The 27,162-nt window shown below is 32.5% G+C and overlaps 5 protein-coding genes across 8 annotated transcripts; 3 read left to right on the plus strand and 2 right to left on the minus strand.

Moving 5' to 3' along the window:
- Positions 1-38: 38 nt before the first annotated feature.
- Positions 39-2,947, minus strand: LOC106763195 (pectinesterase QRT1-like). Its single transcript, XM_014647405.2, has 5 exons — positions 2,293-2,947; positions 1,850-2,045; positions 1,463-1,666; positions 1,130-1,365; positions 39-1,005 (listed from the first exon to the last, which is right to left on the minus strand). The coding sequence occupies exons 1-5, from the start codon at positions 2,595-2,597 to the stop codon at positions 858-860; spliced, it is 1,089 nt and encodes a 362-aa protein (XP_014502891.2). The 5' UTR covers positions 2,598-2,947; the 3' UTR covers positions 39-857.
- A 5,634-nt stretch (positions 2,948-8,581) lies between these two features.
- Positions 8,582-10,936, minus strand: LOC106763196 (pectinesterase QRT1). Its single transcript, XM_014647407.2, has 5 exons — positions 10,369-10,936; positions 9,805-10,036; positions 9,385-9,582; positions 9,057-9,292; positions 8,582-8,846 (listed from the first exon to the last, which is right to left on the minus strand). Exons 1-5 carry the CDS (start codon positions 10,926-10,928, stop codon positions 8,699-8,701), a joined length of 1,374 nt encoding a protein of 457 aa, XP_014502893.2. The 5' UTR covers positions 10,929-10,936; the 3' UTR covers positions 8,582-8,698.
- A 1,479-nt stretch (positions 10,937-12,415) lies between these two features.
- On the plus strand, positions 12,416-13,782 carry LOC106763905 (serine acetyltransferase 1, chloroplastic-like). The gene has a single exon (XM_014648080.2). It carries the CDS (start codon positions 12,628-12,630, stop codon positions 13,678-13,680), a length of 1,053 nt encoding a protein of 350 aa, XP_014503566.1. The 5' UTR covers positions 12,416-12,627; the 3' UTR covers positions 13,681-13,782.
- A 1,036-nt stretch (positions 13,783-14,818) lies between these two features.
- LOC106763821 (proteasome subunit beta type-7-B) lies at positions 14,819-18,482 on the plus strand. Of its 2 annotated transcripts, XM_014647977.2 has the most exons (9): positions 14,819-14,973; positions 15,128-15,288; positions 16,014-16,155; positions 16,298-16,394; positions 16,475-16,544; positions 16,644-16,748; positions 17,205-17,303; positions 17,397-17,484; positions 18,164-18,482. In XM_014647977.2, exons 2-9 carry the CDS (start codon positions 15,148-15,150, stop codon positions 18,235-18,237), a joined length of 816 nt encoding a protein of 271 aa, XP_014503463.1. In that variant the 5' UTR covers positions 14,819-14,973; positions 15,128-15,147; the 3' UTR covers positions 18,238-18,482. The 2 variants fall into 2 exon arrangements, with proteins under 2 accessions (XP_014503463.1, XP_022637516.1); XM_022781795.1 differs by lacking the exon at positions 17,205-17,303.
- A 1,582-nt stretch (positions 18,483-20,064) lies between these two features.
- LOC106765141 (pentatricopeptide repeat-containing protein At3g06920) lies at positions 20,065-24,144 on the plus strand. Of its 3 annotated transcripts, none has more exons than XM_022781796.1 (3): positions 20,065-20,192; positions 20,298-23,163; positions 23,696-24,144. In XM_022781796.1, the coding sequence occupies exons 1-2, from the start codon at positions 20,165-20,167 to the stop codon at positions 22,988-22,990; spliced, it is 2,721 nt and encodes a 906-aa protein (XP_022637517.1). In that variant the 5' UTR covers positions 20,065-20,164; the 3' UTR covers positions 22,991-23,163; positions 23,696-24,144. The 3 variants fall into 3 exon arrangements, with proteins under 3 accessions (XP_022637517.1, XP_022637518.1, XP_014505135.1); XM_022781797.1 differs by having other exon boundaries at positions 20,298-22,996; XM_014649649.2 differs by having other exon boundaries at positions 20,065-20,189.
- Positions 24,145-27,162: the final 3,018 nt, after the last annotated feature.

The raw sequence follows: 27,162 nt of genomic DNA on the forward strand, positions 1-27,162 counted from the left end.
ATTGAATATCGATGTAGTATTACAAAAAGTTTTTCATGTTTGAGCTTTATAGTTTCCAACAAAATATTGGATTTTTTTTTTTTTTTATATTTTTCAGTTTTGAGGAAGAACGTGGTGATTATTGAGATACGACTGGAGTTTTAAAAAATAATAGGTCATAGATGTTAATCAGGGAGAATTACTTGTATTGTTTTTTCAATTAATTCTTTAAATTTAGTTCTTTTATTTTGTAAAATGTCTTCTTTTTTTTTAAATATTTGGAATTAAATGATGTAATAATATTGATGATATCAATTTCTTATTAAAAAGTAAAGTATGCTTTTATTGGGATTAGTGTTTTTTAATTCGCTGAACAAAGATTTCAATTTTTTTAATTCTTTATGTACGTCAAATGTCTATTTTAATATTTTGAGATAAATAATATTAATAATAATTGTTTTAAAATTATCATTATTCGAAATATGAGTAAATCTCTCGGTCTGATCTATTATTCAACTGAACATCTCGTTCCAAGATAATAACAAAGATTATTTAATTTATTTAAAGTAAATGGTCCACCGACCAATCATTTTTATTTTTCCTTCTTCACAAACCTTTTATTTTCATATAATGCCCTTCTGATTTTAGTGCATTCAATAGAAGACCAAATAACATGTCATGTCAAGTGCTGCTTCAAGTATTAACAATGGTAGGAGCACATCAATATTCTCTATAACTATGATACAGATTAAGCATATGGGAGCCTGTACGTACTCTAATCACACATCACACATACACATAAAAAGCATTCAATATGTGGGATATGTAAGATAATTAACAACTGCAAAACTTAATAAATTATTTAATGCATCGGAATGTTATAGTCTTAGCCACTGGTCTCCATCTATGAAACTCTTCTGAAGGAAAGGCACTGCTTCATCATAGCTGAATGATTTTGACCAAGCTGTCCTTTTGTTTCTATCTGCTCCTTTTCCATTGCATTCATACTCCCCAAACACTGCAGTCCTGAAATTCCATACATCAATTCTATTATGCAATAATACTGTCATGTCATATCTCAACAAAGAAAAAAGTTAGTGACTAAATCGTATTTTTCATGTAATCATCTTTAATTATAATAATATCTCACTTCTTTCTATCTGAGTGATTCCAATCTGACCACCCTTCAGGAATAATAATGTCATCCATAGTACATTTGGAGTATATAATTCTAGAGTAGTTCCCCCATGCTCTGCCAAGGTATACTCTGCCACTTCCTCTGATACTGCACCCCACAAAAGAAAAACCTGTGTCTTCAGTTGCTGAATTCCTATGATGTGCTGCTATCGCTCCAAAGTTGTCTGCTATTGACTCAAGAAGGCAATTCTGCTCCATAGCTCTCAAGGGTCAGAATTAAATTAACTTGGTCACTAGTTTTTATTCTATTAACATAGAAAAAGGAAGGCTCATTTTATATTATTACCTCATACAGTGATTTTGCATTGCCAAAGATAAAATCAACTTTTCCTAGGATGTGGCACTTTAAGAAGTAATGGCTTCCTGTGTTGTCTAAGAGACTGTCCTGTGCTCCCTTTATCTTCACTTGATAGAACATGGCTCTTGCACTGTTCACCCTCAGTGCCACTCCTTGCATCCCTTTCACACCAGCCGTTGCAATCACTGAATTCTGCACACAAACATTGGTGTTTGACATTATCCAAATTGTACTTGTCATGTGTAATGTAATGCAGTCACTTTTCCACAGTCATCCAATTTTTGCATTTGAATGAATTTGGCTGTGTTTCAGGATTTTTCATCTGATAAATTCTATTGAATCTGTTGAAAATTTATACAAAAATTGTGTTCTTACCTCAAAAGTGACCCCACTTGCACAGAAATAATCTGAGTCCACTCCAACTGTTGCTGTATCAAAGGTGCCCAATGCTTGGCCATTTGTGCCTTTATCAGATGACTTACTGTTCCAAGTAATAACAGGAGTTGCTGTTTGGTTTCTTTTCCCTATGAATGATACATAAGGCTTGCTCACAGGCACACGCACTTTCTCTCTGCAAATATTGCATACAAACAAAAGGGTAAGTAAAGTTTTTATTGAAAACATCAACCAAATCAAAAAACAAAAGATTGTGCTTTCAAAAGAAGAATAGGCATTGAATAGAAACACGGCTTTTGATTAGAACTGAATTATAATGACACAGTGGTGATGAAATCTAACTTTCAAAATGACAAAACTGCAATTTTTAGAAGAAAAACACCACCAAAGCTAGCATGTACATTATGCAAGTGATGACTGACCTGTAAACTCCTGGATAAATGTAAATTTTCACCCTATGTTTGTTATTATCAGGAACCATATCCACGGCACCTTGAACAGTTTTGGAGTGCCCCCAACCATATTTGTTAACAATAATAACTCTAACATCATCATGACGCTTCAAAGTTAACCTTTGCTCATCCACCTGCAAATCTTCCCAACTAATGTAGTTCCTAATACCACCATGGCCATTTTCACCTTCTGCTAAAACCGCATGAACCCACGTCAAGAAAACCATCACAAACAAGAACACAACTCCGGAAGACATCAACTGCATCGTCATCATTGTGTTCCCACAGAAAGAATAAGGAACCAAGCATATGAAGGAGAGAGGGTATGCGTGTCAAAAATGTTGGGGTGTTATTATAAGATCAAAGTGAGAAAATGAAACTCCAAACGAGAACAAAAAGCTTGTGTTACTGATGAATATGTGGTGTAACGGTTTATTTTTAGAGTTGAGGCGTGGAGTAGCTGATAGCAATAAATGTGAGAGCGTTATGGTGATATATATATATATATATACACGTTCCAATCCTAGTAAGCCATGCATATCGTTTTTATGAAACATCTAAGAAAATAAACATAGGTTCGTTTCTGGGTTTAATACAAGGAATTTAGACAACCTTGTCTATGTGACTGAGACACTTGTTTTCTTGTCTTTTTCTTACCATAAACGTTGAATAAATGAGACTTTGCCTAATGCAGAAGAAAGAGTGTTGGGTAACTGAAAGTATACTTCTTTTTAAAGTTTATCCTTTTTTTAAAGTTTATCATATAATGAACAGAACGTGTGCTATATGGTGTGAAGTGATGAAGGCAATAACGTAAGAGCAGTTGAAAGATTCATGGGATGCAAATTTTTTAGTGTAACTTCCCAACTATACCACCTTTTGTCGTGTTCTTTTGCTTGATTCAAGACTTTTAAATCTTCTTTTTTTTTACTCCTTTATATATAAATCACAAACTAATATATATGGTAACCGTTACCACCCTGTTAAGAAAAAAATTAAACATTTTGAAATATTTTGTATGTGGGTAATATTACTTTTCCTTCTCTTTTTTTCTTCTGTAACAGTGTGGTTGGAGCTGGGTTTTTTAAGTTATGGTTCAGATACCAGTGTGAATGTTTAAGATTGTTTTCCAAAGTATATATATGAGGTGAGATGATATCAAATTAATGAGTAAAATGGCAGTGAAATTATCGATTTATATATGATTCTTAATATAATATTTAGTTAAGTTAAAGTTGAAAATGAAGATATATAATAAGGTGCAATGATGAGTGATGGTGTATGAGTTTCATGATCCTTTCAGCTTTCAATGAAAACTATTAATAATCTCTTTCTCTCCATCTTATGCTTCTATAATTGGCAGTTACGTAAAAGAATTAAATAATTTTGTAACTGTTTGTGCAAGAATTCTAAAATAACACTTCCATATTGTAAATGAACAGAATTTGGTAGATGGTATGAAAAGATGAACACCAGAAGATAATAACAGAATTTGAGTGAATAATTTGTCCACTATGCTACCTTGTGCTATATGATTCAAAGACTTTGAAATCTTCTTTTTCCCTTATTTTATGTCAAACGATCTTGAAATACTTTGCCTACAACTTTATTTTTTCTTTTTTGCTATGTGATAATAATGTTGAATGTTTGATCTATGTGGTTTGAGCTGGAATGTGAATGTTGAAGTGTTTTGTGAATGGCAAAATATAAGAGGTAAGATGAATTTATGATATGTTGAATGTGCTTAGCTTAATAATAATATTTAAATAACTAAGAGTTGATACTTATATGTTATATTAATTTTCAATTAACATTTGATTAATTATCGAGTTGGATGAGAAAAGAGCAGTTAAAGCTGAAAATAAGGATTATAGTTATATTGTATGATGAGATTATATAAAAATTGCTGCAGTTTGTTTATGGGCATTTAAGAAAAAAACAATTAATAAGGTAGATCTAGTATGGATAGTTTCCACTTGTTATTCTATCGAATCAAAAAATTCATCGGTTACCAGCTATATTATTTGTTAGATATTTATTTAAAAATTAATTACCATATTTTATTCACATATACACGCAAAAATATTTTTGTTATCTCTAATTATAATGACATGAATTTTAGGAAAATATTTTTTTAATAATTATGTGTTGCTAATATTTTTACAACGTTAAGTCTAATTTATGATTGGTCTATTTTAAATATTTAAAAGAAAACAAAAATTTTACATGGAGAGTGATTTCGAAAGGAAAAATGGATTCCTGGTTTCTCAAAATTCATTTAGAAAATCTCTCTTGTTCATCTTCTTTCTCTCCCCATCATTGAAGCTCTCTCTCTCCCTTGTCTCTCTCTCGCTTTTTTTTCTTTCCTTGTTTCTCTATCATTCTTGCTTCTCTTCTTCCTTTTTCTCGTCACGTTTATGTGTTATCATTTCCTCCTCTCTCCCTTTTGTCATTTTTCCTACCTTTGTCATCCATTGCGACCTCAAAGATCATCTCTACCAATGTTGCTCCACCAGCATTTTCACATTCTGCCTCTCTTGCTCTCTCGATCAAACAGTAAAGGTGTCTCCTTTCTTGAAGGTTTGGGCGTTGTTCGTAGAAAAAGAGTCTTTCGTAGTATCGAGGTGCATAGAACCATAAACTCATAGGTTATGCATTTTTTTTAATGTTAATGTTGTTGTTGATGGCTGAGTTTTCTAAGAACTTTATTAGATGATTTTGTGCATGTTGTTTAAATCTATTTTATGTTGGTTTGTAAAGGTTGTTTGTGATGAATTTAAATATGTTATTGTAGGAGATTTTGAAGGCATTGGTGAAAGTTGTGATATGATTCTTTACTCACGTGTTGTTATTGTTAATATAGATAAATGGAACCATCTCATAGTAATGTAAGTGCAAATTAAGTAATTTTAGTTTTGTGTATTGTTGATTAAGTGTTATGGAACCATCATTGTTATGAAGTTTATTATCTTTTATTATTTTTCTGAAGTGGTGTGTGCATTTATGAAGAGATATTTTATTCTGCATAATAATGCCTCATTTGTAGGCACTTTCTTATACTGCATAAATAATGCCTACTTTGTAGGTACTTTTATTTTTTAGCCGTTATCTATTCTGTTACATGAGTGCTATTTAATAGTCTCTTTAATTTAATAAACGTACTCAGTTGGCAAGAGTAGCATTATACCTTTTTATTCTTTTCAAACTGATATCAGAGTTCCTAGTGGGCCTGATACAGAAGCTGCAACTTACGAAGATGAATAATGACAAATTCTCCTCAAAAATTCCTTACTTTGACGGTCAGCATTATGATCATTGGAGTGAACTGATGGAGAATTTTTATGTGCCAAGGGTCTTTGGAATCTGATTAAAAATGGTGTTGAGGAGCCTGTGGAGGGTACTGTTCTGTCTAGTGAAGAATCAGAGCAGTTGGAGAAATCCAGAATTGAAGATCACAAAGTCAAAAATTACCTCTTCAGGGCAATTGATAGATCAATTTTCGAACAAATTCTGGATAGGAGCACATCTCAGATGGTTTGGGATTCTTTGAAAAGAAAATATGGAGGAAATGATCGTGTGAAGAAATCAATGCTCAATGCATTGATAAGGGAGTTTGAGTTACTTGAAATGACAGAAATAAAAACCATCACAAAATATTTTGCTAGAGTCATGGCAGTAGCAAACAAAATGAGAAGCAGAACTTATGTCTGATTCAAAGGTGGTTGAAAAAAATACTTCGAACGTTGACACCACGTTTCACCTATATCGTGGTTTCGATCAAAGAGTCAAAGGACACAGAGACAATGTCTATTGATGAACTTCAAAGCTCCTTGGTAGTCCATGAGCAAAAATTTAAAAAGGTCTACCAAGATAATGAACAAGTACTCACATCATAAAGCAGTAGAGGAAGAGGAATATATCGTGGTTGTGGACGGGGAAGAGGAAGACAATTTTCTTCAAAAGCCACTGTGGAATGTTTCAAGTGCCACCACTTGGGACATTTTCAATATGAATGTCCTCTATGGAACAAAGGAGAAGCAAATTATGCAGAGTTAGATGAAACAGAAGAGCTTCTTCTGATGGCTACTGTAGAAAAGGAATCCAAAAGGAGTGATGCATGGTTTTTGGATTCAGGGTGTTCTAATCATATGTGTCAGGATAAAGGTATGTTTTGTAGAATTGGCATATGGAGATCAACATTTTGTCAAATGTGGAAACAACTCTCAGATGACTGTCCTTGGAATAGGAAGTGTCAAATTGACTTTTAATGGCACAACCTTCCTTCTTCATGATGTATACTATGTCCCAGAGCTTCAAAAAAATTTGTTAAGCATGGGACAATTACAAGAAAAGGGCCTTGCTATCCTTATACAAAAAGGAACATGCAAAATCTATCATCCGTCTAAAGGTTTGATCGCATATACAAAAATGAGTAGCAACCATATGTTCATTCTCTTCAATGAAAGATCTATCACCCTACCCATTGAAGAATGTCTACACACCTCCTCTGACCTCACTTACCTTTGGCATCAAAGGTTTGGCCACTTAAACTACAAAGGCGTGAAGACACTACAAACACGACAAATGGTTCATGGACTACCTGAACTCAGCGACTCTAGTATCATGTGTGCTGACTGCTTCACTGGCAAACAACATCGTAATCCAATTCCTAAGACAAGTAAATGGCACGCTAGCAAGGTCTTGGAACTTATACATGCAGATATTTGCGGTCCAATAGAACCCATTTCAAATAGTGGAAAAAGGTATTTTTTAAGATTTGTTGATGATTATAGCCGTAAAGGTTGGGTGTATTTGCTCTCCGAAAAATCTGAAGCTTTGGAGTGTTTCAAATCATACAAGAAAATGGTGGAAAAGGAAGTTGAAGCATCCATCAAATGCTTATGAACGGATAGAGGAGGGGAGTTTAACTCTCTTCAGTTCAAGCTATTTTGTGAAGAACATGGAATAAAAAGGCAACTTACCACAACTTATATACCGCATCAAAACGGAGTTGCAGAACGCAAAAACAGAACTGTTATGAATATGGTACGTTGTTTGCTCTCTGCCAGAAAGGTTCCCAAGTTATTTTGGCCTGAAGTTGTAAACTGGACATTTTATTTATTGAATCGATGTCCAACGCATGCTGTGAGGAACATCACTCCACAAGAAGCTTGGAGTGGAATTAAACCTTCAATAAACCATCTTCGAGTGGGGATGCCTGGCTCATGTGCACATACCAGAGGCAAAAAGAGGTAAGCTTGATGATAAAAGTTTTCCTTGTATTTTATTGGGTGTTAGTGAAGAGTCCAAGGGTTATCGTCTATTTAATCCTAAGACAAAGAGGATTCTTATTAGTAAAGACTTTATATTTGAAGAAGAGAAGAGTTGGGATTGGGGTCCAAATTATAAAGAGCAAACAGAAACTAAGTTGTTGTGGGGGTGATGATGATAAGTTACATATTGATGAATTTGAAGAAAATATTGAAGTTGATAGTGATGGTGCGAATAGTGAACATAATGAAAGTGTCATTCGAAATGAAGCAACAATGAATTCACAGGAATACATAATTCAAGGGAGAGAAAGAAGAAAGCCAAGCTGGATGGAAGACTTTGTCACTGGAGAAGGATTAAGTGAAGAAGATGAAGCTGAGATAGTAGAGTGAAGATCCAATTTTATTTGAGGAAGCTGTTAAAAAAGAAAATATACTCGCTTTCACATATTATGATTATGAAGAAGATGAGAATGGTTGATTTATTGAAATAAACTGACATGTTGGAAGTCAGTTTAAGGGAGGGAATGAAGAGATATTTTATTCTGCATAATAATGCCTCATTTGTAAGCACTTTCTGTTATTGCATAAATAATGCCTACTTTATAGGTACTTTTATTTTTTTAGCTGTTATCTATTCTGTTACATGAGTGTTATTTAATAGCCTCTCTTTAATTTAATAAACGTACTCAGTTGGCAAGAGTAGCATTATACCTTTTTATTCTTTTCAATCTAATTATAATAAAATTATAAAATTAAAACTATAAAAAATTATACAATTATAAAATTATAAAATATGAATTTACAAAAAGGACAATTTGAAAAAATTTGAAAAAAAAAAATTATAAATATGGATAAGTTGTGTTAGGATGATATAATTTCATTATGAAAACAATTTGTCAAAGTATATAACTTTAATTTAGAATTGAAATCATATTTAACTTAAAAAAAATGTTCTGGACTCAAATTGTGTTATTTTGGCACAAATTTTTCGTATAAAATCGTGTCAAGAAATAAATTATCATATCCACAATTATTTTAAAAATTACCTAATTTAGTAAATTTAAAAAAAAAATAATTACTGGCAGAAAAAACTGAAGAGGCTTCTATAGTCTAAGCCATCCATCTCCATATATGTAGTCTGTGCTCAGAAAAGGCTCAGCTTCTTCTCTGCTTAGAGCTTTCGACCATTCCACCCTCTCACTTCTGTTTGATCCTTTTCCTGAACACTCATACTCTCCAAACATTGCAGTTCTGCAAAACCAGAAAAAAAGAAAACAATTTCAAAACATTGTTCTGATTTTTTTGCAGTGATTTTCAAATGCTATTTTTCTTTTTTTGAAGAGTCTGCAATTTTCCACAGTATGAAATTGGGAGTGATCTTTAAACTCGTGAAGATTTCTAACAGCTTTTTCTTATGATATGACAATTGAGATGATCTAAATGTGAGTTGAAATTATATACCCTTGTCTTGATGGATCACCCCAATCGCTCCATCCCAAGGGATTAATAACATCATCCATGTCACAGTTTGAATAGATTGTTGTTGCATAGTTCCCCCATGCTCTCCCAAGAAACACACTACCACTTCCTTTGATTGTGCAATTAACAAATGAAAATCCTGTATCTTCATCTTCTGAGTCTCTGTGATGAGCTGCAATTGCTCCCCAAAACTCAGCTACAGAGTATACAACACACTCCTGCTTCCACCAAAGTGTCAGAAAAAATGATTTTGCATATAAACTGTTTGTGAAAAAGGAAGTAAACCATAAAAATGGGGGAAGTTATTTACATGAAACAACGATTTAGCATTGCCAAATATAAAATCAACAGATCCTTGAATGTAACTTCTATAGAAATAATGGATTCCTGTGTTATCAAGGAGGGTGTCTTGCTCCCCCACAAGCCTAACTCCATAGAATACAGCTTTATCACCGTCTACACGCAATGCTACTGCTTGACGTTTATCTGCATCTTTATCTACCAAATTCTGCCAAACAGGTAGAACAAAAGCAATAATTTTAATTTAACTCTACAAAATCAGTTTATAAAATAAAATTTACATATATTTGTATACTATGAATAATTATAATAATTATGTGATCTATTACAATTGAATAATGATGCTTACTTCAGTTCCAATTGCAGCAATTAAGTTTTCCAAGAAGAAAAGAATCCATTTGCAAAATGTAGTTAGTTCCTAATAAATTACCTGAATTGTAAGAGCTGTTGCGCAGAAAAAATCAGATTGTACCCATACGGTTGCTGTACTAATTGTGCCCATTTCTTGGCCGTTGGAGTCTTTGTCTGATGCCTTTGTACTGTTTGTGATAATAACTATGCCAATGCCATTACCTATAGCCGCTATATTTGCATTCGTAGTTATGTTAGGTTTACCTATTAATGAAATGAACGGCTTGCTTTTCGGCACATGCACTCTTTCTCTGCATAAGTTAATTGCGTGCCACCAAAACATTCATTACTGCACATTTCATTATCATAACATAACAATCACTAAATGAAGATCGATCTTGGGTAAGTCCAATAACTCTTTTCAGAAACAAAGACATGAACTTTGCTTTACATTTAAAAGAAAAAATATGCAAACGATCATCAACAAAGCCACAAAAATTAAGTGTTTGATAAAAACAGTGTTCATCTAAAGATGGTGAAATAGTAAAGAACTCGTAGGATCCTAAGAGGCATGAGAAAAGCTACAGAAAATCTTAGCTATATGATGAAAATGAGTACAAAAAGTTGAACTGTTGTTACAAACCTATATATTCCAGGATATATGTATATCTTGACCCTCTGGGTGTTGTTTTGCGGAACCATATCTACAGCTGCTTGAACTGTTGTTGAATCTCCGTTACCACTTTGATCGACCACAATAACTCGACCACCAACGTTGGATGTTGTATCCTTTTCATCCACCATGAAATCATCCCACGTAATCACGTTTCCAGCATGATCGCTATCAGTATCACCAACACACTTCAACAACAACACCAAGAAAACCAAACCTGATGATAATAACATCAGCCTTATCTTACTCATTCCTCCTCCAACTACTAAACAACACACTTTAATAACTTGGTAATGTGATAAAGGAAATAATATCGAAGGATTTGAATTCCAGGGAGTGAGAGAAATGATAACACTAAGAATGAGAATGAAGAAATTGATGAAGAGAATCATGCATGAAGGAGTGATTTTGTTGGTCTGGTTTAAGTTTATAAAGAACTCATCAGCAACCATTGTACGAACACTGGATGGAATATTTTTATGGAAATAATTTCTGTGTATTAATTTGTAAGAAGTTGCTTTGGTCAACATGCATGCATACATTCATATAGATGGTTACGGTGGACACTGTTAGGTTATGGGGACCAACCACCAAATTAACCTGTTTGTTCACTTCACAGTTTGGTTTCATATTTCAATTTATTGTATATTGAATTGGATTGCATTACAGCGCACGCAATGTTTCTGTGGCTACAGTGAAAGATAGGAAAAACCAATTCTCATAGTTATCTTTCAATCATCGTAAATCTAAGTTATTGTGTGATTGAAGTCTAAAGAGAATGATTGAATAATATTCTTAATAGAATCTTACAAGAGACTGAATATTCTATTATCGGTTTTAAAAATCAAATGTTACATTCTCAGTTTCAGGAATTGAATGTTTTATTATCAGTCTTAAGAACCAAATGTTTCATCATCGGTTTTAAGAATTGAATGTTTCATCGTCAATTTTAAAAACCAAATGTTCATTATTCACTATCCTATATCTACCTCTCAAATCACCTCTATCTTATTAAATTGGAATGACCTGTGATTATGTGGTGCAATTGGCCGGAAGAATTTTGATGGGGGTGCATGAAACAATTGCCTTATTTATTTTGTAGTCTAAATGCTCGATTGGGCCAGATTTATTTGGACCTGGATCCACCAAGTGGGACATTTAAGTTTGGCCCATAAAGGGAAAATACAAAATAATGGATAAAATAAAATTATGCAAATTACTGACAACATAACTTGAATTCTTAAGAGTGTACTTGGGAAAACTGAAAAAAATAAATTAAATAATAAATTATATATAATAATAAATGTTATCGCAATGCATTATAACTAGAATAAGTTTTTACAGACAAAAAATTTAATATATAAAAAAACAACAGAATGACTAATATATTTTTAATTAAGATGTACATATTTATGCTATATCTTCAGTAATGAACTATATATATAGTTTGAAGAACTTAATTTTAAGAACTAACAGTAAACCAAATAAAAAAACATGACAGGAGTTAAAAAATCTTGAATAAATTAAAATATGAGAAATAAAAGTACAATTAAACTTCTATATGTATAAACCAGCCGCCAAGGATCAAGACAATTATGTCTTCTCTTCCATGTTCGGTCCAAAATAAATTTTAATTTTATAATCCATTTACTGTACTATGCCAATAATGCAAAAATAGCTTTAAAATATGCAACTTTTTAAAAATATTTTTTTTATCCACCGAAAGATTCTCCTTTTTTTCACAAACAGTTTAGTTGTGGCATGTCATTCAAAAACAACTTAAAAAAAAAAGCATAAAAACTCATATATGATATAAAAAAAAAAAAAGCATTCAAGGAGTCACAAGAGAAGTGTAAATGACTTTTCATATTGTATTTTCTTTAGATAGGTCGATAAATGAATTATTTAAATTGATTGGTTGATTATTATAACATAAAAGATATTGGTTTATTAAATTTAAAAATATAAACTTTTTTGAACGTGTGATGCATCCAAAGGGTATTATTATTTGCAGGGAAAGCTGAAGAACACCAAAATCTATCTTTGACCAATCCACCAATGATTCAAATACTTTTTATTTTTGTTATCTCTCTCTTCAAAGTTCATCATTCAGTGAAATTGGGATGTGGAATCTGCTCTTCTGAACCTTAAAGCTTCAGCTTTTCTTCAAGTCACAGATCACAATCACATAACATTTTCCATCAAACTATTCAATTTTGCCTCAAAATCATGTTGAGAAGGCACTCCCTTCTGAGTTCAACACCAAAACAAGTGTCCCTCTTTTTTGTCAGCCATTTCCATTCCACCCTTTTCACTCCATCACCAAAACAAGTGTTCCAAACCCATCATCGTTGGTGGGGTTACCCCAAAAGCTTCAAACCAAGTTTCAACTCCTCCTCACCCTTTTGCAGACACAAAGCCAGCACCTTGCACAGTGGTTCCTCTGTAGAACAAATTGAAGATGTTGAAGTTGCTGATGTCTGGATGAAAATGAAGGATGAAGCAAGATTTGATGTCACTGTGGAACCCATCTTGTCAGGTTACTACAACACTTCCATTCTCTCTCACAAATCATTAGAAACGGCGTTGGCCAATCACCTTGCCGTCAAACTCAGCAATGCATCCCTTCCTTGCAGCACCCTTTCTGATCTTTTTGTCACGGTTTTGGAAACTGACGAAGCCATCATGGCTGCTGTGAAGAGTGATCTGATTGCAGTTAAGGAGAGAGACCCGGCATGCCTGAACCTCGTGCACTGCTTCTTGAATTTCAAAGGCTTTCTGGCGTGTCAAGCTCACAGGGTGGCTCACAAACTGTGGCTGCAGAGAAGGAAGGTTCTTGCTGTGATGATTCAGAACCGGGTTTCTGAGGTTTTTGCGGTGGATATTCATCCGGGGGCTAAGATTGGAAGTGGGATTTTGCTGGATCATGCAACTGGGATTGTGGTGGGAGAGACGGCTGTGATAGGGAACAATGTGTCAATTCTGCATAGTGTGACATTGGGAGGGACTGGTAAGATTTCTGGAGACAGGCACCCAAAAATTGGTGATGGGGTTCTGATAGGTGCTGGAACTTGTATTTTGGGGAATATTAAGGTTGGTGAAGGGGCAAAGATTGGTGCTGGTTCTGTTGTCATCAAGGATGTTCCTCCAAGGACTACAGTTGTTGGTAACCCAGCCAAGCTGGTAGGAGGAAAGAACAACCCTGTTAAGTTGGATAAGATTCCCAGCTTAACCATGGACCATACTTCTCATATTTCTGATTTCTATGATTATTGTGTTTAGACCTTCAAGTGTAATGTAGTGTATTCCTCAAGCATGTTTTGGAATTTTGTGTTTAGAATTTTAGGTGAAGTGATTATGATTGATTGGGGTGGCTCTTGTTAAGAGATAATTCTTCTCTAAGTCTCTTTTTGCTTGCTCTCTAAGTTATGAGTAGATATTCAGTTTAGTACCCGCTTTTAAAAATGTAAACCTTTAATTCTTAAGTTATAAAAAATGTATTAAATGAGTCCTTCTTTTATGTTTATGGTCAAAGTACAAAGAAAATCTAAAGTGTTTAAGAAACAAATCAGAGCAATCTAAAGATGTAGTAATTGTTAAGAAACAACCAATTTCAAGTCAAAAAAAAAAACTCATTTGATACATTTTTTATAACTTAGGGACCAAAGATTTACAAAACGAGGATTAAACTGAACATCCGCTTATAACTTAAGAACAAAAAAGAGATTTAAACCAAACGAAAATAACAATGAGAGTTCGCTTGATTACGGGATGTTGTATATGATCAACCGTGTATTATGTATGTGTTATCGTTGGAAATCTAAATACGATTTAAAGTTATATATATATATAGACAAAGTTATATATGATTTAAAGTAACCATTATTTATTATTGAATTTAGATAATTTGTTTATTTTATTGTAGAGTTTATTAGAAAACGTTTGAAAAACAACCCGATCTATCAATTAAGTGTACAAATAAAATTGAGTTATTTATTATTCTCTATATTGGCAACATTATATTGTCATTTGTTGGGTTAAACGATATTTTTTTTCTCTCAAATTCACCAATTAGGGTTCATGTAATGTTTTCTTTTAAATAGAAACAATTAAAAGTAGTAAATGTTGAGTTTAAGTTGGTGCATATATGATAGTGTTGATAATATTTCATTGCATATGTGAATAGATGTCTTTATTTGTGTTTAAAACCAAATAAAAAATTCCAATTTCTCTATCAACTTCTTAATGAAAACAACTAGAAAAGTTAATTTTAGAAATTTAAAGGAGTTACCTAAATTAATTATATATTATTTATATATATTAGTAATCTACTCATCAAAAATGAAAAATACTATCAAGCTATCGAGTAACCCATTGTACAAGTTATCTAGATTCATCTCAGCCATTGATTGTTTCAGATTAAATCTGACGGTGCAGATGAAAAGGGAGCATGATGGACCCAAACTAAGAGCTGCCTTGGTAGACACTGGACTCCTGCATAAATTTCCATACGGCGGAAGAAGAGCTTCTTCTGATAATCAACGTTCATCTGAAAAACCCTTGCAGTTCCTTATTGTGAGTATCGTTTCATCTTACTTTGTTTTTCGTTTCTCTTTTCTTTTTCTTTCTTCTCAATTCAAAGACCTAGGTTTCCAGAACGCGCGTTTTTATCTTCTTTTTTGTTGAATTGGGAACAGTTACTTCATGTTCTGCTGACTTGGTTCTGCAGGATCGATTCGCATTTGGAACATGTCTCCGTCGTTGGATCTTCCTCCCAAGGGTGGCTTCAGTTTTGATCTATGCCGAAGAAATGCAATGCTTGAAAGCAAGGGTCTCAAGGCCCCGACCTTCTTGAAAACTGGGACCACTATTGTCGGTTTAGTTTTTCAGGTTTGGAATCATTCACTCTTCTGTTTGGTGCTGTGCTACTGTTATGATGCATTTCTTCATCGCTATGTTTTATTTGTTTTTTTAGGTTTACTTGTTCTCTGGAAGGGTTTGTTTTCACTTTTTTCTTTGCTTCTTTATTTATTGTGACTTTATAAACTGAGATTGCGAGTGTGTTTCTATAGATTCACCGGTCCAGGATGTGAAATCATTGTTCTTGGGTATATGGATGATTTTCGCTGGTTGGTTTAAGTGGCATTTAGAAACAGTTGGCAAGAAGTAATATCATAAGGCTCCTGCATTGATTTACGAAATTTGTAACATATAAGTGGCTACATTAAGAACAGCTAATTATATTGAACTCAAAGGTGGATGTTAAGTGGGTTACTATAGCCTTTTCTTGTCAAAATTGTTCCACCTAGCTGACGTACAATCTATGAGGCTGTGATTTTAGTGTTACAGCCTAGGTTTAATATGAACATTTTGTATTATAAATTTGAAATTGAGTTTCTCCTTCTACAGAGTAAAGACTATTTTCTTGTGTAACGGTCCACTAACTGGGAATTGTACCATTTGTTATTTGTGCTTATAATGAATGTTCATGACTATGTCATTTAATCCAAACAGTGTTTTGGGACTTCATATGTTGATTGCATGTTTGTACTTAATGTTTAATTTGTATATTATAATCCAAAGTTGAATTTTCCCATGTAATAAATTTGCCCCAGGATGGAGTCATTCTTGGAGCTGATACTAGAGCAACTGAAGGACCTATAGTTGCTGATAAAAACTGTGAGAAAATTCATTATATGGCACCCAACATATATTGCTGTGGAGCAGGCACCGCTGCTGATACAGAGGCTGTGACAGGTATTTGTTTTAAATGCATCTTTCTTACACATTTTTTTGGTTATGCCGTAGGGGTAGTTGCATATGGATCATCTTTAGTTTTTGCTTGATGTTATTAGTATAGTAGAACAGTTGAAAATGAGAAGTTTGTTATTTACTGTAGACATGGTTAGCTCACAGCTGCAACTACATCGTTATCACACTGGTCGAGAATCACGAGTTGTTACAGCTCTGACCCTACTTAAAAAACACCTATTCAAGTTGAGTTTCAGAACTTGTTCACCCGGTAAATTTTCTCTCTATCAGCCACTGAATCTGACTCTTTTAAACCATTGTGCAGTTATCAAGGTCATGTCTCAGCTGCTTTAGTGCTTGGTGGGGTTGATATCACTGGACCTCATTTGCATACAGTTAGTTCATTGCTTAAAAATTTTCTGTTATACTCAAGTTTCCTTGTTTTGAATACCTATAGTTCAACTTCTCATTACCTTTGATGACTTGTTTTACAGATTTATCCTCATGGGTCTACTGACACCCTTCCATTTGCAACAATGGGATCAGGTTCACTTGCTGCAATGTCTGTATTTGAATCCAAGTACAAGGAAAGTTTGAGTGTAAGTAAGCATATCAGGGAACAGAATTTGCTGTAGTATTTTTTGGAAAGACACCTTTTGTTAGAGGAGTGCATTTGGTATATTTTCGTTAAGTGGTGGTGCCACGGTGGAATGGTGAGATGGATAGTTTTTCCAACTGCCTATGCAATTTGTGAAGGGAGGTCTGCTATGACAGTTCCTTAGACCACAATAACATGTTTGTATTTGGAAGCTTTGGCCTTCTGCCATTGATAAACACTGGTTTGATTGCGTTCGGTCAAGAAGTTGTGTAATTTATAATCATTTCAATGGAGTGATATGAAGGAAATATGTCAATTTCAATTCTAAATGTGAAATTGCTCATTGTATTTGTTACAATCGATAATTGATACTGGTGATGTTTTTAAAATTATAATGTCAAAATGCTGAAACCTAGTTGAAATTTTAATTTGATATGAACTTTTTGATGTGGTGTAGAGGGATGAAGGCATAAAGATAGTTGTTGAGGCAATTTGTGCTGGTATTTTTAATGACTTGGGAAGTGGAAGTAACGTTGATGTTTGTGTGATAACTAAGGTTAGTGCCTTCATGCCCAATTCTGCAGTTTGTTCTTTGAGGAGAGCCATCTAACTTAAATTTCTATGCAATTTCTTCACCAATGCTTCACAGGGACAGAAGGAATATCTCAGGAACCACCTTCTACCAAATCCACGTACCTATGTCAATCCAAATGGCTTTGAGTTCCCCAAAAAGACAGGTTTGTTGCAAACTCTGCCAATTTATTGTACTTGAACTGCAACAACTCTATGGTTTTTCATAGTATTGTGTAAACTGTCAATGGTTTGTAGTCTAGTATGACATTGTGTCTCACCATGTGAAAATTGTATAATGGGAATATAGTGTTGTGAAGTACTAGAACTTAGATAATAGCTGAAGTTTTACAATTTCCTTTCAAATTCTAGTAATTTGCATTTTGCCGCCTTGTAAGTCTAATTTGAACTATCTTCTTGAACTGATGAGTTAACATTATGTGAATAGCATCTTCTGTTGCTATTCCTTTAAATAGACGGAGTTGTGAATTTGATGTACATGTTTTTCAAATTAATGAATATAAGGTACCTAATAGCTGGACATATGTTAGGATGGAATGGTAACAGATACTAAGGCCATATGTGGAGGGCAGGGGAAAATGCAATGGTTAAGGATTATGAGCATTTACAGTTTGACAACCAGTATGTGTATGTGTTAGAAAAGTAGCAGAGAATGGAATCAGTTAGGATAGCTTCTGAGGGTTTGAGAAGATAGTAAAACACTGAATGGCCTGAATTTTCTTTTTCTGACTGCACATCCTTATTCTGCTTCATTTTTTCTTCAATCAGATTAGAAAATATGGAATATATTCCTGCAGTGCACTAAATATAAATTCTTCATTGCAGAGGTCCTCTTAACAAAAATTACCCCGTTGAAGGAGAAGGTTGAAGTGATTGAAGGGGATGCTATGGAAGAGTAGCGACCTTCCCAAAAAATAGTTGGTGTTTGAGTATGAAAACTTAGTCAATGGCTGTGATATTTAATTATTGTACTGTCAGAACTTTTGTTTTTATTACCAAAAGTTATTTGAATTAAATTAGATTGTTGCAAGTTATTTGGTCAAATCTCCAGTTGGTTAGATTGTCGCGAGAAAATGCTCATTAGCAAAACTTTAAATACAAGCAAACAAGCACCGAATAGATCTATACAATTTGAATGATGAAATATTTTTTTTTTATCAAGTTTTTTTTATATGCCAAACGGTGTCTAACGAGATTAATTTTGTTTGTAAACCATAAGGAATCATGTTTTTGTAAATATTTGTCTAACGAGATTAACTTTGTTAGAAAACTTATGCCACAAGACATGATAGATTGATCTTGGCCATCAAATAAATTCCATTCAATGTATACGAGTGTAGTTATATAATTAATTTCCAGTGTTGTCATCCTCGTTAAATTCTTTGAAGATAATTGTGTTGTTTTGGGGAAAGAGTGAGTAGATAAGTTACTATTTGCTTTTAGAAAAATATCTTACACAAATTTTTTAATAATATTTCGATACATTATATGTTTTTTTTTATCAGTTCATTATTTACGTGTTAATGTATTGACATATTTTAAATGTAATAAAAAAATGATATCTATTGGATCAAAATATTGTCAAAAATTCTATATTAACATACACATGATAACATTAAGATAATTTGAATGATACAATTGATAATACTACTAACGTTGTAACTCGATTTAATATTACTTTTTGGATTATCCATTTCAAATATATTATTATTTTTTAAAAATTATTTAGACAACATTAAGTTTTGCAAACAATATTAGTATTCAAATAATAGTATTAATGGAAAAGAAATTATATGTAACAGTTTTGTTGTACTAATAAATACGTAGGTGGTGTAAATGTTATATTTGTCTACACTTCTCTTCATAACATGAAAGTTAACATTCGTTTGGATATATTGAATATCTGGGAAATATAAACAGTAAAATCACAACTTTAAAGAATAGAAAGACTAAAATATTGTAAATAAAAATTGGAACTCGCTTACAGCGAACATGTAGTGAACTGCGACATCAATGCTTCTTCTGTTAATATTATATGTCAAATTAAATATAAATCAAAATTCTGTTTTGAATTTGTAAACAATAATCCACATTATATCAACGATAATTAATATATATTTCCAAACCTCATACTATTATAACTTGAGGATTAATTAAGAAACGAATATATTTCAGTTGAATATTTAATTAAACAAAATTAATTTTAATTTAAACTATAATTTACTGATATTACCACTTGTGTTATGAACACAAATCATGCACTCTAAATATAAAATAATTTTATTCTATCAATTAATTAAAATTACTATGAGCAAACAATTAAAAATATTCATTGTAAAATTAATAAATTTATTGTATAATAATTTATGGTTGAAATCAATATAAAATTAATTTGCATCCTATGCATATAAGCTGTGTTTCTGAAATTAAATACGGCATTAATATGTGAAAGAAAAAAATTTATAAAAAAAATTATTAGATATATTATTTTTATTTTATGTTTATTTTTATTTTTAGTTAATTTGTTATTATTATTTATTTATATTTTAAATTAATTTTATATTTTTTTATTATAAAAAGACAATTCTATGAAATTAATTTAATGTATTTTTTCACTATATTCAATAAAAATAGTCATTTTAATAATTTTTACAATAACTCAGAATCAGTTAATTTTAGCAGGAGAGAAAAGAAAAGAAAAAGTACATTACATACAAACAAGTTTGTTTGTTCACTTTCAACTCTACAACTAGTTCATGGTTTACCCTGTTTCTCTCCAATTGCTTTGTTCGTATCAATCATTTCAGATTTGAAGTGTGTGAGCACATGAAGATTCTCTCAAGGGCCCAAGGTCGTCTTTTTTTGTTTCTTCCCCTTAAATAATTGTATTCGTAGTATCATATGTATATCCGTTTCACGGTTGCCTTTTGTAATCTGATTTTTAAATTTTTGGTTGCAGTTCTAAAGTTTCGGTTTGCTCTTAAATGTGGGAAAATAGACCCTTTGTCTTGCAAGTTTTCATCCTCCTTTTCAAATGGGTCTTCGTCTGAATTGTATGGGAAAGCTAAAGTTAATTCCTTTATGCATGATACCTCCCATTCCCAAGACGATGCATTGAAATCGGAGGGCATGAGAAAGACGGTGCATGATGTATGCCGGGTCTTGGACACTGGTCCCTGGGGACCTGCAATTGAGGACGCCCTCAACACGTTTGATGACATGCCTCAACCAGAATTGGTAGTTGGAGTAATAAGGAGGTTGAAGCATGTGAAGGTGGCATTGCAGTATTTTAGGTGGGTGGAGAGAAAGACTGAACGGCTGCGTTGCCCTGAAGTGTACAACGCACTTCTCATGCTCATGGCCAGGACAAGAAATTTGGACTACTTGCAACAGATTCTTGAAGAAATGGGTCAAGCTGGATTTGGACCCTCAGATTATACTTGTATCGAGTTGGTTTCTAGTTTTATCAAGTGTCGGAAGCTAAGAGAAGCTTTTGGTGTTATTGAAACTATGAGGAAGTTCAAGTTTCGCCCTGCATGTTCGGCTTATACCACACTGATTGGTGCTCTTTCTGCGGCTCATGAAGCTGATCTCATGCTCACCCTCTTGCATCAAATGCAGGAAATAGGTTATGAGGTAAGCGTACATTTGTTTACCACACTTATTCGTGCATTTGCCAGGGATGGCCGCATTGATGCTGCTCTATCCTTGCTGGATGAGATGAAGAGTAACTCCTTTAATGCTGATATTGTTCTCTATAATGTATGCATTGACTGTTTTGGAAAAGTTGGTAAGTTGGATATGGCCTGGAAATTCTTTCATGAAATGAAATCACAAGGGTTGATACCTGATGACGTGACATATACTAGCATGATAGGGGTTCTTTGCAAGGCTGAGAGGTTGGATGAAGCTGTAGAGTTGTTTGAAGAACTTGATAGAAACAGGAGTGTCCCTTGTGTTTACGCTTATAATACGATGATAATGGGTTATGGTTCAGTTGGGAAATTTGATAAAGCATACAGCTTACTTGAGAGGCAAAAGAGAAAAGGATGTATACCTAGTGTAATTGCCTATAATTGCATTCTGACTTGTCTTGGAAGGAAGGGAAAAATTGAGGAAGCATTTAGAGTCTTTGAAGAAATGAAAATAGATGCAGCACCAAATCTTGCAACCTACAATATTTTAGTTGACATGCTTTGTAAGGGAGGGGACCATGAAGCTGCTCTGAAAATTCGGGATTCCATGAAAGAGGCTGGCTTATTCCCTAATATCAGGACTGTAAATATTATGATTGATCGACTATGTAAAGCTCAAAAGCTTGATGAAGCTTGTTCCTTATTTTTAGAATTGGACCATAAAGTTTGCAGCCCTGACGCAGTAACTTTTTGTTCACTTATTGATGGCCTAGGCAGACATGGCAGGGTGAATGATGCCTATTTGCTTTATGAAAAGATGTTGGATTCTGATCAGACTCCAGATGCTGTGGTGTATACATCTCTTATTAGGAATTTCTTCAAGTGTGGTAGGAAGGAGGATGGTCACAAAATCTATAAAGAGATGATACATAGGGGCTGTTCTCCTGATTTGATGCTCCTTAATAATTACATGGATTGTGTTTTCAAAGCTGGTGAAATTGAGAAAGGGAGGGCTTTATTTGAGGAAATAAAGGCTCGGGGTTTAACTCCTAATGTTCCGAGCTACTCAATTTTAATTCATGGTCTTGTGAAAGCAGGATTTTCAAACGAAACATACAAGTTGTTTTATGAGATGAAGGAGCAAGGATTATATTTGGACACCCGTGCTTACAACATTGTTATTGATGGATTTTGCAAGTCTGGAAAGGTCAACAAAGCTTACCAGTTACTGGAGGAAATGAAGGCAAAGGGTCTCCAACCAACAGTTGTAACTTATGGTTCTGTCATTGATGGACTTGCAAAAATTGACAGACTTGACGAAGCATATATGTTATTTGAAGAAGCAAAATCAAAAGGTGTTGATTTGAATGTAGTGGTCTATAGTAGTCTTGTTGATGGGTTTGGGAAGGTTGGAAGGATTGACGAAGCATATCTGATTTTGGAGGAGTTGATGCAGAAAGGTCTGAATCCAAACACTTACACATGGAACTGCTTACTTGATGCATTAGTGAAAGCTGAGGAAATTGATGAATCTCTTGTGTGCTTCCAGAACATGAAAAACATGAAATGCCCTCCAAATGAAGTAACCTACAGCATTATGATAAATGGTCTTTGTAAGGTTAGAAAATTTAACAAGGCCTTTGTGTTTTGGCAAGAAATGCAGAAACAAGGGTTAAAACCCAATACTATCACATACACTACCATGATTTCGGGACTAGCAAGGGTTGGGAACGTTCTAGAGGCAAAAGACCTCTTTGTGAGATTTAAGTCAAGTGGGGGCATACCTGATTCAGCTTGCTATAATGCTATGATTGAAGGATTAAGCAATGCCAATAAGGCAATGGATGCCTATACACTTTTTGAGGAAACTCGACTTAAAGGATGTCGTATATATAGTAAAACATGTGTTGTTCTTTTAGATGCTTTGCATAAGGTGGATTGCCTTGAGCAGGCAGCGATTGTTGGTGCTGTCTTAAGGGAAATGGCAAAGTCTCAACATGCAACAAGATTGTCTTGAGAACAGGTTGTGTATATTGTACTGTTACTGGCTTCTAAACCGAATTAAGTGGTGGTCTTTTCAGAAAGTGCTTGCTTTGATAACCCTTTTCCCACTGATTATGCAAATTCTGAGACAGCAAAAATTTTGTGTCCTCGGTTCTTTTGAAAAAGTATATGGTCCTAGCCTCAAAGGTAATTCTTACTAATTACAATAGTTATTCAAATTCCAAAGTATCCGACCGCTTCATGTAAATTAGTTTTGATTGTTTTATGCTACACATCATTCTAACTTTTACCAATATTTAGTATGGGTTTCAGATTCACACGGATATTCGTGTTTGATGATTTTTCTTGGAACGAATGTCTATAACTTCATTTGTTTGTGTGATTACATATGTGCCACATGTTGTGATCTGTTTGGAAGATTGTAATATTGCATAATGTATTGTGTAGATTCTTATAGATGTTTCAGCAATATATTTCATGATTAAAAACAATACAATAATCATGCAGTGGTCGATATGCTATGTCCATATTCTCAAATCACGTTGTTAACTAATGCTTTTGATGCTTGTTTGAGGCGTGGGTATAAATGTTGTAAACTAAGGGATACAGTTAAATGTTCTAAACCATGGATTCTGAGCCTTCATTATTATCTATTTTTAAAACATAATCATGATTTACTACAAGGTTAATTCTTAATGAGTTATAAATTTTATTGCAGGGGGAAAGTTCCAAATTGATATCTCCTGTAACTTTTTCCCATTGTTGGAAGGATATTAACTCAAATTTGACTGGCAATGGAGTGTCTACAGGTTCTATCTATACTGGGTTAGTTGGAAGTTGGAGGCCATTTTTTTACCAGTCTCACTCATCTGTCACCTCCTCTTGAATTCATACTCTTTAAATTTTCTTACAAAAGTCATTGGAGCTTCAGGAAAAATATATTTATAATCATTTGAGATTTATTTCAATGTTGTGATAAGTTGTTGTAATGACATTGGTGTTGGGTGCCAATAAATGTACACCTCAAAAAATAGGGTGTAAAGGTGGAAAGAGAGAATGTAACGAAAACTGTGATGTGAAAGAAAGAGTGAAATAAGAATGTGAGAATGAAAAAAAAGATGAAAGAGAAAGCTGTGCTTATGGATCTAATCCAGAGCTATTTCACTATCATGTTCTTATCTATGATTGTTTAGAATTTAGGGTTGAGATGAGATGGTTTCATTTGATTTTTCGTTTTTTCTCTCTTTATTAGTGGATTTCTTTTATGTTTAAGTTTAGTTTTTTTATTTTATTTTAACTATTCATACTTTTAAATATTTAATTTCACTATTTTACTAAATCTGAATAGTTTATACTTTATTTTCTATTTCTTTTATATTAGTTAGTATCACACTGGAAAAACTGTGTTTTTTTCTTTAGAGAATAACATTTGACCCTTTTTTGTAATTTAAAATGTTTTGAATAAAAATGCATAGCTCTATATAATTTTAATATTGAACTTAAAATACTTGCATAATATATTTTAAATAAAAGTATTTTTTTTTCCTTTAAATTCGGCATGACATTGTTTTTGAAGTCTATTATATGATCCTAGCATGCTTTATAAAGCAAAAAATGTTTTATTCTCATCATCATTCAATAATTATAGGATTATAGTATGATTGAAAATTTTGGAGAAGCTGTTTTCTATAAAATAAATTTATGTAACATTATTAAATAAAATTTGAATCCAAATAAACATAAGCATTATATTTAATTCTTAAATGATATATTTTTATAAATTAAATACTTACATGGCTTAGGAGTTAAAGATTAATCACTCTAATTTGCTACCATAATGTTTGTATATATTTCTCTTTTTAAACATGTAAATATAATATATTAAATGGACTATTTAATTTAAATAACTATAAAACTATAAGGATTATGTGATTAATTAGACCGACAGCCATTTAAAATTAGTAGCAAAAGTATCACCAATTTGCTCTCATATTTTTACAAACTCTATACATCGTTTGGTTAAAATTTGAGCTAAAGAAATTTTATAGTTAACATTTATTTATATTTTAACATATAAATTATACTTTACTTTTTTATTAACAAAATAGTAAGTTTTAATTATGCTATTTTTTACATTAATTTAAAATTATAATGAACTACTGATCGAAACGTCAACAAAGCAATTATATGTTTTAGCATTTTATTACATATTATCATAATTTTTAATAACTTTCATAAAATTATAATCTGTTTTTTAGTGTTGTTCATCCCATAGGACTAATAATATAAGGAAAATAAAACGTGTACAAAGCAACACAAATCCCTATAACTATTTTATTTTACGAAAATAATGCAATAACAAAAGTAATGACTCTAGATGAATATTATAATATTTTTTCTCCATGTTTTTTGACAAACTAAAACAAAATCATATTTTTCCAATTTCTTGGTATAATATTGATTCTTCGAGAAAGGTTGACTTATTAAGGGTAAGACAATTTTTTTTTTTTGAAAAAAATAATAAAAGATGGTTTCCGTAGCGGATCAAACTTACTACTATCTTCAAAAGTAAGTATTGTTAATTAAATATTATTTTTTTTTAATCATATGATGTATTTTTACATTAATTTAACTTTTAAGAACTATCATTTATTAATTGAATAAATAAAATTCATATCTATGTGACGGGATAATAAAATTCATATTTAGGTCATTTTATTCTCTGTGTTTAATCATATAAGGTGTCTGTTGAAACAATTATAAGAAATAATTATATAAATGAGATATATTTATATAAGTAATATTAACAGTTTATATTTAAAAATAAGAACTTAAAAATAGAAAAACTTTAAATATTTAAAACTTATTCCTAAGTGAGTGCAACAATAATTTAAATTCAAAATTCTATCTTCAACCTTAGTCAAGAATGGATGTCCTATGATACTTTCATACACAAGGTTTTAAAATTTAATCTCTCCCTTCACTTGTTCCAATGTGAATCCAGATTCAACACTTTGTGATTTCGATCAAGAATACCAAATACAGAAGCTGCAACACTTTTTGATTGGGTTTTCTGTCCATCTTCTTCAAACCCTCCTCCCACAATGAGCCAAGGTCAAGATAATGAAATAGAGATGAGGAATGCCAACTATACAACCACCAGGCACCAAATGCACCAGTGTCTTGATAAGGAAACAACCAGTCAAAGAAAAAAAAAGAATTCAAGAACATAAGATTAAGCAAGAGAAGATTCAAGAACAAGAAGAAAATTCAAAAACAAGAAGATTCAATAACAAGAAAGCCAAGAAGAACCATTCAAGAACAAGAGTGGATGGAGAAGAAATTAAAAAAAGAAAAAGATTCACATAAAAAAGACTTCAAGAAAGAGATGATTCAAGTAAAAGAATTAAAATAATTTAAGAGAAAGAGTTCAAAAAGATGATTGATTAAATATTGAAGAAGAAAAGATTCAAGAAAAGGAATTCAAAAAGAAAATTATTCAAGAGGAAAAGATTCAAGAAAATAAATTCAAAAAATTGCTTCAAAAAGGAAAGATTCAAGAAGAATTCAAGAAGAAAAAGATCCAATAAAAAAATTCAAGAAAAAAAAGAAGAGATTTTAAGGGGCTGCGGGTGGCCATGGTGGTCGACCCTAGCAGAGAGTAAAGACAAAGTAGTAAAGGATCAAAAAACCTGTTCTGATACCATGTTGAAATAATTATGGGAAATAATTCTCTGATTCATTCATATTTTCCTTCTCAAATGAGGTACATTTATATAAGCAATGTTAACCGCTTATACTTAAAAATAAGAAACAATTTAAAAACAGAAAATAACTTTAAATATTTAAAACTTATTATTAACTAAGTAAAATAATAATTTAAATTCAAATTCTATCTTCAACACTGCGCATTTAGTCTTAAACTTCATCTACTACTATTATTTTAATCTTTAAACTTAACAAATTACACTTTTAAATTTCAAAGAATTCTATTACTTTAGGTTATGATGTAACCTTATTAACATAAGTCAATGTTCATATGATTACTAAATAGAAATCCTTTGAAATTCAGTATGGGAAAAAGTTGTGTTTGCAGCAGTTTTTGAAATTTTGTGGTGTCCATTTATCTTATCAGTTTCCTTGTTTCTAATCAACAGCAATCTGGTTTTTTGTCATCAGCCTATG

The sequence above is a fragment of the Vigna radiata genome, chromosome 6 (genome assembly GCF_000741045.1).
Source record: "Vigna radiata var. radiata cultivar VC1973A chromosome 6, Vradiata_ver6, whole genome shotgun sequence".
NCBI classification, from domain to species: domain Eukaryota; kingdom Viridiplantae; phylum Streptophyta; class Magnoliopsida; order Fabales; family Fabaceae; genus Vigna; species Vigna radiata.